Here is a 14,198-nt window from a genome sequence, read left to right on the forward strand (position 1 = left end):
TCTTTGCACGGATTAAGGGCGTATTTTAAACAAACAAAAACAAGTAAATATTGCTCAAGTTAAAAACAGAAATCGAGTAAAACGTTGACTTTGACAAAATATTCCACAATTCCAGTGTGAAGGAAGCCAAACTTAAAAGTAAAAATAAGTACTAACGAGGTACAGCGTCTGACATCTCGATTAGTTACTACCCACATAAAATTTTCCTTGCACAGATAGTGGAAGTAAGGCTTGCTAATCACGATTAAAGAACTAAAACAAAATTAAACAATATTTAACTTTCAACTCACGTGGCAGTTGAGACAACATTTCAAAATTCATGTGTTGGTCGAGTTTGTAGTACTCTTCCCATATTTTGTGATTTAAACTTGTAAAATATCTTGTACACCCTACACATGTGATCCATTAACAAAATGCGGTAAAACAAGTGCCAGAAGTATGGCAATCACCTTTTACTCACCTTATTCCTCAATCACCTTTTAAAGTTAAATATTAACAAGTATGATATAAAATTGTAAACCTTTATTTGATATATTTTAAATCCTTAAGCACATTAACACTAAGTTTATACATTTGGTAGCTATTGTTATATCTGTTTTTTTTTTCCACTAAGCCATTTCAAATTTATTTAAAATTTTCAGGACACATATTTGTGCAAATATTGTTGGATTACCAAATATTTTCCTTTTCAGTCATTATATTCCATCTATAATTTAAGTAAATTCTTCTGTGAGAGACATTGTGAAACAAAACACTCTTATTAAACATGGTATAAAAATTCTATGAGTGAGGAATAACATCCATTTAACATTCACTACATTTATTGATATAAATAAAAGTTAAGTTTCAATAAGTACTGTACTGCATACCCTGTTCAAAAATAAGCCAAAGGCATTAAAAAATTAAAGAAATGTATTTTGCATTTTACAAATACTAGTTATTTACATGAATAATAACAAATAAAATTCTAAATCGATTTCGAATAATGTATTTCAAATATAAAATGAAGAAAGTTATTTTATTTATATTTTTTTTCAAATCATATAATATGTGTTCCATACTGTACTAGTCGAATTTTTGTCTTAAAACTAATGTGTATATTAAGTAAATAACATTTTTTATTTGGAGTGGTATTCTCAGATCCATCTTAGGATATTTACATCTTGTGCATGAGGAACAAGTTGGCCTGTACAATTAAATCTTATAAATATCACGCTCATAAATGAAATATGAACAGTGATTGGAGTACAGGACCACCGGTAACAGACGGAAGGTTTGTGTCATTTTGTATTCCTAAAAAAACAATAGTGCGTCGTTAAGTAGTTCTTATAATATAATTTATATGAGTAAAGGAAATGAAATACTTAAAAAAAGTTATCAATTTATATATCACAACAATATTATTTTTAATTATTTAATCATTTAAAGAATTTAAAAAAGTCAATTGTAGAAAACACAATTTAAGATTAAAAGTGACACATTTTTTATGGTATGTAATTTATTTAAAGTTTTAATTTAATATCTGATTGATTCAATTTCAAATTTAGTTTTACAATTTAATATTCTATTGATCATTAAATAATTAAACAGTATTTAATAGAAATAATAAACCAAATATAAATATTAAATCAATCAAATTTCCCAACAACTTCTGAGTTTAATATCGAGTACACACTTCCACTGAATAAATAACTCTGTGTGAGATTATTTACATTTTGATAATCAATATGACGGCGCATTTGTTATTATTTTAATAACTAATAATTAAGGGTAGTTGAAATTATCAGGTGTCACCCGCATAACCAGCTGTGTAGCCACCTGTGCGAGTGAAGTCACAACAATGTTCGTATAAATAGAGGCGACAGTAAAGATTACAAATTGTAGGGATCGGACCTCTTCGAAGTAAGGAGTTCACCAAATCGTCTACGAGGTTACCTTCAAGAGTCTGCGATCCTGGCGACATTCAAGAATATGGGCATTGGTGACGTTAGTTATGCTGACGTCACTCTTTTAAAATAACGACAAGTGCTTCATACTCCGACAAATATATAGGTTCTGAATATGTAAAATAAGTTTGTTATAAGTATACCTACTGCAATATAAATTAAGTAAGAACAAATCTTGAAAACGAAACCTTAAGCAATTATTTATTTAATTATGATGCTTATGATTTCGAAATAACGTAACTGATGAGTTATATTTTTTTGATTCATCTCACTTATACGATCAGTCTGTGGTCCAATTAATAAGCTAGGTAATTTCGTAAAGCACATGATGACAATAAAATTGTTAACAGGCAAAGTCGTAATAAATAATACAATAACTCATGAAACGCACACGGATACGAGAACATTTCCCGAAGAATAATAACAAGGTATTCAAAAATGGATAACTTGAGTATGTTACTTTAGGTAACGCCATCTGTTGTCAATTGTGTGCAACTTAACGATGAGGTTTATGGCTGAGTAAGATTGCCATGGGTTTTCGTCCCCTATCCTGCCGCTCACATATGTACATCGGGAGGTGAGTAGTATTACGAAAGGACTATATAATATCCTAAAATATGTCGATAATTTTTTTTTACAAATGAATATTATTTAGTTAAGGTTTCAACACATAAAAACAATTGATGAATGATCGACTAGCTATTGATCTCGCATAAAACAAAGTTTCAAGGTATTGGCATTGAAGACACTTGTAAAAAACAAAATATGAAAAATTTAATCAGATAAACCTTGATTTCTTTTTGTGTGTCCAACGGAACGCTCTACTGGTGACTTGGTTCATTCATCCACTGAGGTAATCTCGGCAACCGAATGACTAATCGAAAATTTTTTTTGATTGATAGAGTAGTTATCCGGGGTGGTTATTATCATGACAAATTTCCAATGCCAATTTTAGGGCCGGAAAAGAGAACCTATTTCCAGAAAAAGCTTCGATGCTGAACATAGAGATCGCTTCATTAAATTTACATCGAGAACTTTGCTCGACCTAAGAGAGATAAAAATGCAAAGGTTCATCTCCTAGTTGATCAAAGTATTACATAAAAATAAAGACTTAAAGATGTACAATTAAGAAATAAAGCATGCATAGGTGAAATATATATATGTATTTGTTAATTAGTAACACCCTCAATTCTGTCATTCATCATTGATATTTGATAGACTCTGACGTGGGATTAAATTAATTGCGTCGCGTTGGTACCTTAATAAACACAACATGATATTAAATAATCCTCACAAAATAAATGATTTGAATACCTTCTCTGTTGTTTCATTGATAAATTATCGTAGTGCTAGTGTATATGGTGTGTTAATCTATGGGCAAACTTTATTATATAGGTACTGTTCTTTCCTCTAGAATGTTACAACAGTGTTCTGTTTTCTGCTTATCATTTTCTTGCGCTAATTGAGAGCGGCCGACTTTCAGTGTTAAAAATTATTTCAGTATAAATAAAATAACTCTACTATAAATTACTAAAGTAACTCTATTATCGGTAATAATTCCTCTTTAACGCACGTTTTTGACACCTAATTATTAAAATAAAATAATATTTAATACATTATCAAAGTGATTGTAAGGCGGGGAGGGTATAAAATGTATATACACTTTCCGCATCATCATTTTACCAGTAATGGCATCAGTATTATTTGAATCTTAGCTTACAGATAAAATATTCTTCTATATATCAGATTCGGAAATTGGACTTAAAAATGAAGTGCGGAATTAGAGATGTCTAATAACGTTAAATAATAGTGACTCAGTAGTATCATCAAATGACGCAGAAACATCTTTATTATTATTTTTTACTACTGCACACTCAAAGGGATTTATGTCTTTAAAAATTTTGTAAAACCCTAAGATAATTGTTGAAAGAACTTATTGATTATTATTAATATATCTATCTTTTTCCCGCGACTCCGTCCATGTGAATATTATAGTAGATTTACACTCGCGTACGAGCCGCAAGACGAGGCAAGAGCCGAAGCACAAGTGAGAGTGTAAATATTCGCTCGCGGCACGCCTTGGGTCTTGTCTCGTGCCTCACAGCACTCGCGTCTGGAGGTGCGAGCTGTAATACGAGACGAAGCACAAGACGAGGTACGAGACGAGAGTGTAAATGTAGTATTACAGTTGTTCTCTGTCACTACGGACATTAAATCCGATCTGCACTTCATGGTTTTACCGGTTGGGTTTCTGGAATTGTAAAACAAATTCTACAGCTTTATAATATTATTATATATAAACAAATGTTCTTAGTTTATGAAAACTAAGAAAACAAAATAGAATTACAAATAACCGACAAATCCAAGTAACTGTACATTTACACAAGGTTTTCCACGAGTATAAACAATATAGAAGGACAAAAACTTGCACCCATAAATGTGACAATTGGAAGCTAGATCGTAAAAAAGTCTAAAATGATTAATAGCACATATCTATGTATGCCAAAAACGGCAACTGAAACTAGACTATACAACCGTCCATGCATCAGCCAAGCTGGTCAGTTTTTGAACATTCACAATGAAGTGTCTCAATTACGCTCACTACTGAATCCGTGGCAACTTCATTACTTCAACTATGTATATGGGAATCATCGATTGAGAAGTCGGCTTTTGTTACCCCAAACAATGCAATTTACATTTTTTCAGAAGAATATAAGAAAAGAAAATCAGTATGAATAAAACTTTAAACGCACTCAATGAACCCATAAATTAGTATTTATTTGTTATTCAAATATGTATATAGGAAATATATATGTATTTGTTAATGCAAGTTTTTATTAAACAAAGAACATTTAATATGAATATTGTAATCGGAAGTGATAAAATTCCTCGTTAGCAATAATGACTTACTACTTTATGATCTGCATAACTTATTCCAGTCATCTTTTGACTTACAGCTGTGATAATATGTGTGAGCGTTTTAAATAATTCTATGAGTATAATCAAAAATTATTAAAATGACTGGTGTTCAGCTATTGACAACGTCGCGCCGGAGTTACAAGGCGTGCAAAGTTTTTTGTAAAATTTCTTGAATTTCATAGCAAACCTAAACAGAGAAATGATACCAAAAGAACAGCAATCCTTTTAACTTCAAAGTATCTGGAATTAAATATTGATAGACGCATTACTTATAGAAACCGTCACTTAGATTTAGGTGATGTTTCGGCATCCAACACAGCACATTTCACCGCAGCTTTAAAAGCAGATGTTCAAGGAGTGCAGGTCGACTTTGATGATGGTCATTGTCCCACATGGAGGAACCAATTATTGGCATTTAATAATATATATTTGGCTGTTCATGGCAAACTTCAGGGAGCTGCCATTAGTATAGCAACCTGCCTAGTTCTTATGTTTAGACCTAAATTGAAATTCAACTTATTCTCAACTGAAAGAAGTGTACCATATGGGGTTATTGTTCTTTAATAACAGCGAAATTAAAATGAACTTTAAAGAATAAAACATTCGTATTGCCTTTTTTACTGTGGTTAATTAAAAATTTAAACAAACAAAACAACATTATTTAGAACGTTTTCAGAGGACGAAAAAGAATTCCTGTTTCGTGATAGGAATAAGTTTCGTAAGGTTTTTGATAAGTTGATGAAACTAATAGACAATCCATTCTTTAGGAGCAGTGGCCACAGATTTCATGCCTACTGCTGCACTGCACACAGGAACAGGCGGTAATAAATGTGTACTCGTATGCTATTCCTAGTTTATGTGTAACACTTTCTTATGTCATCTAAATGATTTTATTACTATAGTTACTTATTAGTAAAAATATGGGGTTATATTTTTTCACATATTTAATTTTATGATATATTTCATTACTTTTTTGATTTAAATAAACGGATTATCCCAATAGAGTATTTTAAATGGATTGATGATTTCTTAAAAAGTATATCCTTGCTCTAACTTATCCCTTATTGCTGTCCTATGCAGTAGCAGTGTAAATTAAATGTCAATAGGAAAACTTCATTTTAGATGAAGATATTATTATAAACAAGGTTCTGGAAGCTATGTACAATGAAAGAAAAAAGCTGGCATCTGTGGTTTCATCGTGTGTTTCTGATCTACATTTGTATTTACACGTCTACGAAGTATAGTCATCGCAGTTATAAAAACACCGTATTGTTATTTAAAAATAGTTTTTTTGAAAGAATCAGTCAAAATCTTGGACGTGCGTGGCAATAATGACAACAATGTGCTTTAATCAAATATATTTTCGGGCTGGTAATGATATAAATATGCATTAGCATTATGTTTTATTATAGTTGTTCGTAGCCGCAGATCTCACGAGGGATATAGAGTATGGTACTTTTAACTTCATAATTTAATTTAAAATATCATTGATATCGAATCGAGAAAATAGTAAGAACATATAGAAGGAAACTAATATTGTTCGGATTACTACGCGGATTTTACTATTTAAAAAAACTAGATACCCCCGACGTTTCGGTTACTTTGCAGCAACCGTGACACACCGGCAAACGAGGTGTGAATGTTTGTTAGTTGATCCTGTTATTTATCATCTACCGCCAACGATTTCTTAATACAAACATATACAAAATCGATTGTGGCAGTGGCTTGTCATACATCGGACAAAATAAGAGGAACATCGGTACAAGGGCGAAGGAACATATCTCAGACATTAAAAATAGGCGCGCGTCGAAGTCAGCAGTGTATGAACACATAATGGACAAACCAGGCCACAACATTAGATCTGTTAAACCACAATTCCTTGCTGGTAAAGACAGGTACATACCGAGGTTAAACTGCGAGGCTATTGAAATTAAAAAAAACATCAAAATTTCAATAGAGAAGATGGCTGGAGTCTATCCAACAATTGGGACCCCTCCTTAAAAACAAAATCCCAGGTTCGTGACCACGCCGTAGAACTTCGTGACACTGTAAGTAAGCGGTATCCAGAGTGATACGTCAGAAAATTAAGAAATCGTTGGCCGTAGATGATAAATAACAAGACCAACTGACAAACATTCACATCTCGTCTGCCCGAGATCACGGTTGCTGCAAAGTAACCGAAACGTCGGGACTATGCAGTTTTTAAAAATAATAAAATACGCATAATAATCCGAAAAATATAAATTTAATTTAAATAAATACTCGCGAAAGTCTTAGATCTTATATATAGAAGGCACTAGGGCTATAAAATTAAACGTCAAGCCTTACTCTATCCTTGGGAAACTAACATCCACAAAGACCATGCCATCAAGGTCAATTAGTCTGACGAGCTCACTAACAAACTCACTAGGAATACATTCGTCGTAAATTTGTACGTGGTGAAAGTAGGAGCGAGAGGTATAAAAGTTTAAATTTTCTACAACCTACTGAAAGATTTGGGTCTGTCCAGAACTAACATCAATTTTTTGTTGGAACGTACTTCCAAGGCAGCCCTAGTAAGTAGTAGATTTGTTCCAAACTTGGTCAGGTGGAGAGGGGATTTTGGACGATAGATGTCCCTTAAACCTAGTCGCAAGTCCCAGGGTCGCAAGTCTCAGGCACTGTTAAAGCTCCTCTCCCTGCAACGCGATGGACCCGGCAACCGCACGGTGAGTACAGGGAATTTTCGGCTCTTTCTAATATTTATATTAATAAATTTAATATTAGATACTGATAAGGGAGCTCGTTTTCAATCACAAAAAAAGAGGAAAATACTGTGTTTAAATTTAATTATTATCTAACTATCAGAAAGTCTTCAAAATTTTAAATTTTAATGAATATAACTAGAGACGGAGCCGTAAATGTGGTAGGAAAAAACACAGGATTACCAGACATTATTCGGTATTGAAATCCTAATCACGATCTCACATTTTTACCTTTGTAGACTCACCAGAACGGCCTTTGTAAAATACATTAGATGATATTTGCATTTCTTTTTTTTGTGATTTTGAAAATAATTCAGACGATCTTGCATTTGAAAATATTTAGTCAGATTAAAAGCAATTTCTTTGCTCAATCCTCTCAAATTTTTAAAACTTTCTGGACCCCTACAAGAAAATTTTGCGAATAGCTACTTTATTGTATATCAATTTCCGTAAAGTTATTATTCACAAGAACTAGTAAGTGCTAAATTCTAATAAATCGATAAGTCATTTCTCTACTTATAATTTCAATGTCCAAAATTAGATTCACTAATCAATTAAAAAAAAAAAAACAAATAATTCCGACACAAGAGGAAATATTTACATTATTTATTTATTATACGACATTAAATATAAAGTCGAATAATTTATAATCTGCTGGATAGTGTAATTTAAAAAAAATTTGGAATCAAAACAAATCTGAAAAATACAAATACTATGTGTAAAATTTTTTTCTACAGTTTCCGATCGTATGAAACTAACCTTTTGTCCTATTATGTCAATTTCATGTAATTTTCGGCTGTCAAAGCTTATTAATTATTCGTCGTTGTCTGGGGCTGGCCGTTTTTAAGTTCTTAACAATTATTTTACTATAACTTGAACTCACGAAATAAAAAATTAAACTGGGTTTTTTTGAAAAAATAATCGAAAACATGAGTAAGCTTATTCCATCCGTTGGTAAACTGCTTGGCGGTGTAACAACTACTACGGTGTGATATTTTTATTAATAACTGTGTTTTCAACCATATGTGCCGTTTTATAATAAAGAGTTAGTTAAGTGTGAATTATCACAAAGAGTATTTTAAAAGTGTAATAAATTATTTCTTTTAGAAAGTCGCCCCAATCGCTGTCATTACGAACGCAAAATACAGTACAAAAAACGAAGCTACATTTGAAACGAAGGTAATAATTTATATTATTTAAAATGTCCATATTTCCATTATATACTCTTTTATAAATATCTTGTGTATAAATAATATCTATGTGATTATTTAATTGAAGGAAGTATCAATTATGTAATATAACCTTCAAATGTCAAACAAATATTGTTTGTAGTTCACTGTCAATTTTATGTCAATATTTCCATAACATTCTGTAAACAGTCATCTTTTGAAAAATGCAACATACATGAATGATTTATTGATACATTTATTCAAGCCTTATAAGCTCCACAAACTGGAAAAAGGTCCCGCAACATCAGCAACTTTAACATCCGAAGATGCACTTAGTATGTATGAGAAATTGGCTGTTATTAGAAGAATTGAAACCGCCTCAGGAAATCTGTACAAAGAGAAGAGTGTCAGAGGCTTCTGTCATTTATATTCAGGTAAGAAAATGTATACATGACAAAGATTCTGTTGTGTTCTTACTATTTTGTATGGTTTTAGATTTTTATAGAAACAAAATTGGGTGCTTTTTATACTAAAAGTAACAAATTTAAAATAAAAGTAGTTAATATTCAGATATTTTCATTTATTTTTCTATAGATTTTTAATTCTAAAAACATAATCATTATTGATTTTGCTTTTCAAAACTTTCTATAAATTAAAAACAAGAAAATATATTAATAAATTATTCAACAAAATACTGTTGGGTTAATATTGGATTTTTGGTAAATTTATATGTATATTGTGATTAGAATAATCTAGGCCACAAACGTGGGTTAGTAAATAAAATTTTGACAAAAATTATCTGAGTTAATATCATTGCTTTATTTAATTATTATTTAAAACGTCTTTCAACATTTCAAAACCAGTAATTTTGAAGATGATGATCTTCGATCGAATATTCCTTAGCAATTTTCTGGATACATTTGTTTATCTTTGTATATATAAGAAAATTAAATGTTACATTTCAATTTGAGGCTGTAGTTTTTGACATAAGTAATGCTACTAAATCTTTATTTTTGGTTTTTTAAGTCAAAACTAAGTAATATTATGTATCATTCTTTCATCGTATTTAATTTTGTAGGACAGGAAGCGGTTGCCGTAGGAATGCACTCAGCTATGAGGGATATTGATTCATTGATAACAGCATATCGTTGTCACGGATGGACTTACCTTATGGGTGTCAGTGTCCTCGGTGTCCTTAGTGAGTTAACTGGCCGGAGAACTGGTTGTTCCAGAGGCAAAGGTGGTTCTATGCACTTGTATGCCAAGAATTTCTATGGAGGAAATGGCATAGTCGGTGCTCAGGTAAGTTGATAATGTTGCATTTTATACTATCTCGAAAATTATGTATAATTTATGTATGTGAATAAAATTAAAGTATGGCAGGAAAATTATTTATTTCACATAATTTCATATATAATGTTGAAATAGATTGAACCTGGCATAATATTTTAATTTTGTGAAATCTCTGGATCAAAGAAAGTAGGTTTAGATCTTGCTTGTCATGATATAATTTTCATACTATATTTCCTATTACAAAATTTAATTAATACTGAACACCAATTACTACTGACATTAAACGGTTGTTAATATTTAAAATATCTTATTCTTTTCCTAGTTTGACATTATGTAATATTAAAAAATGCCACATAATTGATAAAATCACATTCAATTTAATTCTACCAGTTTTTAAATTTATTTGTATAGATATAGTTTCAAACAGAAATGTTGTTTACATGTTAATGTTTTCACTTTTTATCTCGTTTCGTTGGATCTCTTTTAACTGGTCTATGTGTGTAGGTCCCGTTGGGCGCGGGTATAGCTTTCGCTCACAAGTACCGTAACGACGGTGGCGTTTGTTTCGCTCTGTATGGTGACGGAGCAGCCAATCAGGGCCAGATCTTCGAGGCTTACAACATGGCCAAATTATGGAATCTACCCTGTATATTTGTTTGCGAAAACAATGGTTATGGTAAATTACTATCATGATATCAATGTATTTTATTTATAAATGTAATTATTCAGTGCATTGTTATTTGCATGGTATTTTTTGTGGCTATAGTGATAAAAATATATCTATATCTATATTTGGAATTGGTGTTTTAAGAAATATTGTAGAATTATAATGTCATAAACCATACTATAAGCCAACATATGAAAATTTATTGTATTTTATTGAAGTGGAATTAATTTTTTTCCATTAATCAACAACCATTTAAATAAGTCCTTGTACAAGTTATATTTTCTAGGTATGGGTACAAGTGTTGAGCGTTCTTCTGCCAGTACGGACTATTACAGCCGGGGGGATTACATACCCGGCCTGTGGGTGGACGGTATGGACGTCGTCACTACTAGGGAAGCGACCAGATTTGCCATTGACTATTGCACTAGCGGAAAAGGTAATATTTTGTATATGAATAAATTCCGATGGTTCTTCCTTTGTTTTCCTGTTTTGCACTATTTTTAATATGCTGATAAATTTTTCTATGTGATATAAAAGTGGATGTCTGCGTAATATTACTAATGTGGATTAGTAATATATATTGGTCGAATATAAGAAATGCTTGAGCATATCTATCGGACGAAAAACTAAAAATCAAGGAATGTTATATTATATAAATAATATCTTTGGATAATTTAATTGTCTTCAAAAATATTCAAATTTAAACTTTTTTTCTATTAGAAGATAGTGCTTGGCTAATATTCCATGTAGTGGTAAGTAGAAATGTAGAAGTATATTAAGGCCGACGTGATGAAATCTAAATTATACATGCCAAGGAGCACATATACCCAACCGACTTGCTAGGGTCAAAGGGAAGTAATAAATCGCTTCCCCGATGTATAAAAAAGGTGCCTTGGACTTATTGAACCTGCCAAAGTTAAGGTTCGAGGACACCGCAATTGCCGCTAACTGAAAGCGGTCGGTGTGTTCCAAGAATAAACATCTTGAAAATCCTCCTCTTAAAAGTAAATGATAAATACAAAAAAAACTAAGTTTTTGATGGCCTCAAATATTATTATATTACGTCGGTTTATAGGAGGACTGGCGGGAATGTGAAATTGGCACGCTTTATCCTCATCTCTCATTTTTACTCAATTTAACCCCAGTTGGCCCCAGAGCTACATCGATTCTATAGCTTTGCTGTAAAATGCGTAACCAAAAACACCCGCTAACAGCAGATAGTTAACGTTTAACAAAAGTAATGTTGCGGCGAGAACAGATCAATGAAAAACAGAGAGATCCTGAGTTGATATTAGCTCAGATGAGCCGCCATGAACTTGGGAAGCTCCGTCTCTCAGACAGTTAGGTATCCAGGAAATCACGCTAGAGCTCAATTTCTTCCTTTACCAGATCTGAAAGACGCAACGACACGTTTGAAATTCGTCCTTCTCTCATGTATGGATAGTCAGATCAAAAGCAAAGAGCCCTTCTCTAGTGAGCATTTTAGTCTCCTTAACGATCCGCTGTGCTAAAGGATACCAATATGGGACCACATCAGCAGCCTCACTGATATGTACCAACATAGTACTTGATTCCAGCGTCCGTATAAATGCTAGAGAATATGTGAATTCATACACGAATGATTTAGAATTTTTTTTAAAAGAAATACCAAAATGTTATTTTTAAATGTTCTAAAATACTTTAGTATATACATTGGGACAAGACGGAGTAAGCGACTGTATACTGTTTGTATAGCTATCCTTTACGAGTCTAGCTATACAAACAGTATGAGCCCTAGATGATTTCTTTTTGAATACACTATAACATTAATTATGTTAAACATTTCCTCATTCTTATAATTATTTTTATCTTCCCAAGGTCCTCTAGTAATCGAAATGGAGACATACCGATACTCCGGCCACTCTATGTCCGACCCCGGCACGTCCTACCGGACCCGCGACGAGGTCCAGGCTGTCAGACAGACCAGGGACCCCATCACCTCCTTCAAAGAAAAGATCCTATCAAACGGGCTCGCTACTGCTGATCAGCTCAAGGTAATATAGGACATTATTCTGGTAGGCTTTACATCTTATCAGAATAATTTACGTATGCAAATACAACATGAAATTTGACCTTCGAATGATATGAAGATAGTTTAGATGTTTTTACGTTCTAATTGACTGCCGAGGCACGGGTTTAAAAGGTTCGGCTTAACTTACTAAATAGTTGAAAATATATCCAATCTCCGCCTCACAAATTTTTTGTCCATTTGCTGATCGTCCGAACCGTAACAGATAATTATTCTTACAATTTACTCGATTAATATTTTCAAACAGGAAATAGACACCAAGATCCGCAAAGAGGTGGACGAGGCCACTAAGATAGCGAAGTCCGAACCGGAAGTGGGTCCCGAAGAACTCGCTGGGGACATTTATTACAAGAACTTGGAGCCCTTCATCAGGGGTGTCCACCCTAACAGCCCCTTGCAACATATCGAAACCGCTGCCAGGAATTAAGCGAATTTTTATACTGGGATGTGATCTTTAGTACGTTTTACAGATATATATGAGATTATTACGTTTGTTGGGATTCTGTCTTATGTTATCTTGTTCTAAATAGACAATTATTCAGCCGTATCTTATCAAAATATTTATAAAAGTTAATACGTAATGTGTATATATGCTTATGGTATTCAAAGTTCTTGAAGTAAAAACAATAGAATGAAATGTTGTTAGGGAATGTTTATATTACCAAGTGTGGTTCAAAACATTGGTCTTATAATGTAGATATTACGAACTCGAAGTTAAAATTTTATTAGTTTACTGTATATTCTCAAACAAGCTTGTCATTGTCTCGTGTTGTCTTGTTGAAATCCCATTTTATTATATATTTTTTTAATGACAGGAGTTTATTTATTTATATACATATTTAAGAGCAATAGATATTAAAATAATATATATATTACAAAGTAATTGTTTATTTCTTTGTTCGTTTAAATTTGACGTGGTTGGGATGGAAAGTAAAAAGAAAGGTATAATATCATAAATTTATTTCTATATCCTAACACAAGCTGCGATTATGACTATTCTGTTTTAAAATAGTTTAATATACTAAAAATAAGCTTGGAACCGGTAACTTTATATGTGTACTTAAAATATATTGTGTCATCGGATTCTTCATAGAAATGCTATAGTCGGGTAGTTTTGAAATTAATCTGTAGTTAAACACACTAACAAGTGGTTTGGCTCTCAGCCTGTTAGAGTGCTGCATGTCAAGTTAAAAGGACATGCCAGCGAATGCGAGCATTAAAAAAATTAAGAAAACATAATAGTCGACTTAATAACGAATTGCACTAAAATTATCATTAAGGCATTACAAGACACGAGAATCAATGGAGGCACTTCGAGATAATTGCAATTCATTTATAATTTTATATAGAATAATATATTTTGTAAAAGACTCGTTGAAATAAAATCAATCT

General features: G+C 32.2%; 1 protein-coding gene and 1 long non-coding RNA gene across 3 annotated transcripts; both read left to right on the forward strand.

The window, feature by feature from the left end:
• The first annotated feature begins 943 nt into the window (after nucleotides 1-943).
• Nucleotides 944-3,230, forward strand: LOC116774307 (uncharacterized). Of its 2 annotated transcripts, XR_009753213.1 has the most exons (4): nucleotides 948-1,273; nucleotides 1,788-2,052; nucleotides 2,297-2,523; nucleotides 2,602-3,230. It is a non-coding gene; the product is annotated as an uncharacterized LOC116774307 (long non-coding RNA). The 2 variants fall into 2 exon arrangements; XR_009753212.1 differs by having other exon boundaries at nucleotides 944-1,273; nucleotides 2,297-3,230.
• A 5,177-nt stretch (nucleotides 3,231-8,407) lies between these two features.
• On the forward strand, nucleotides 8,408-14,014 carry LOC116774306 (probable pyruvate dehydrogenase E1 component subunit alpha, mitochondrial). The gene is made up of 8 exons (XM_032667002.2): nucleotides 8,408-8,595; nucleotides 8,717-8,788; nucleotides 9,044-9,212; nucleotides 9,857-10,080; nucleotides 10,576-10,747; nucleotides 11,025-11,174; nucleotides 12,596-12,771; nucleotides 13,054-14,014. Exons 1-8 carry the CDS (start codon nucleotides 8,539-8,541, stop codon nucleotides 13,231-13,233), a joined length of 1,200 nt encoding a protein of 399 aa, XP_032522893.1. The 5' UTR covers nucleotides 8,408-8,538; the 3' UTR covers nucleotides 13,234-14,014.
• The last annotated feature ends 184 nt before the right edge of the window (nucleotides 14,015-14,198 follow it).

The sequence above is a fragment of the Danaus plexippus genome, chromosome 26, assembly GCF_018135715.1.
Source record: "Danaus plexippus chromosome 26, MEX_DaPlex, whole genome shotgun sequence".
NCBI lineage: Eukaryota > Metazoa > Arthropoda > Insecta > Lepidoptera > Nymphalidae > Danaus > Danaus plexippus.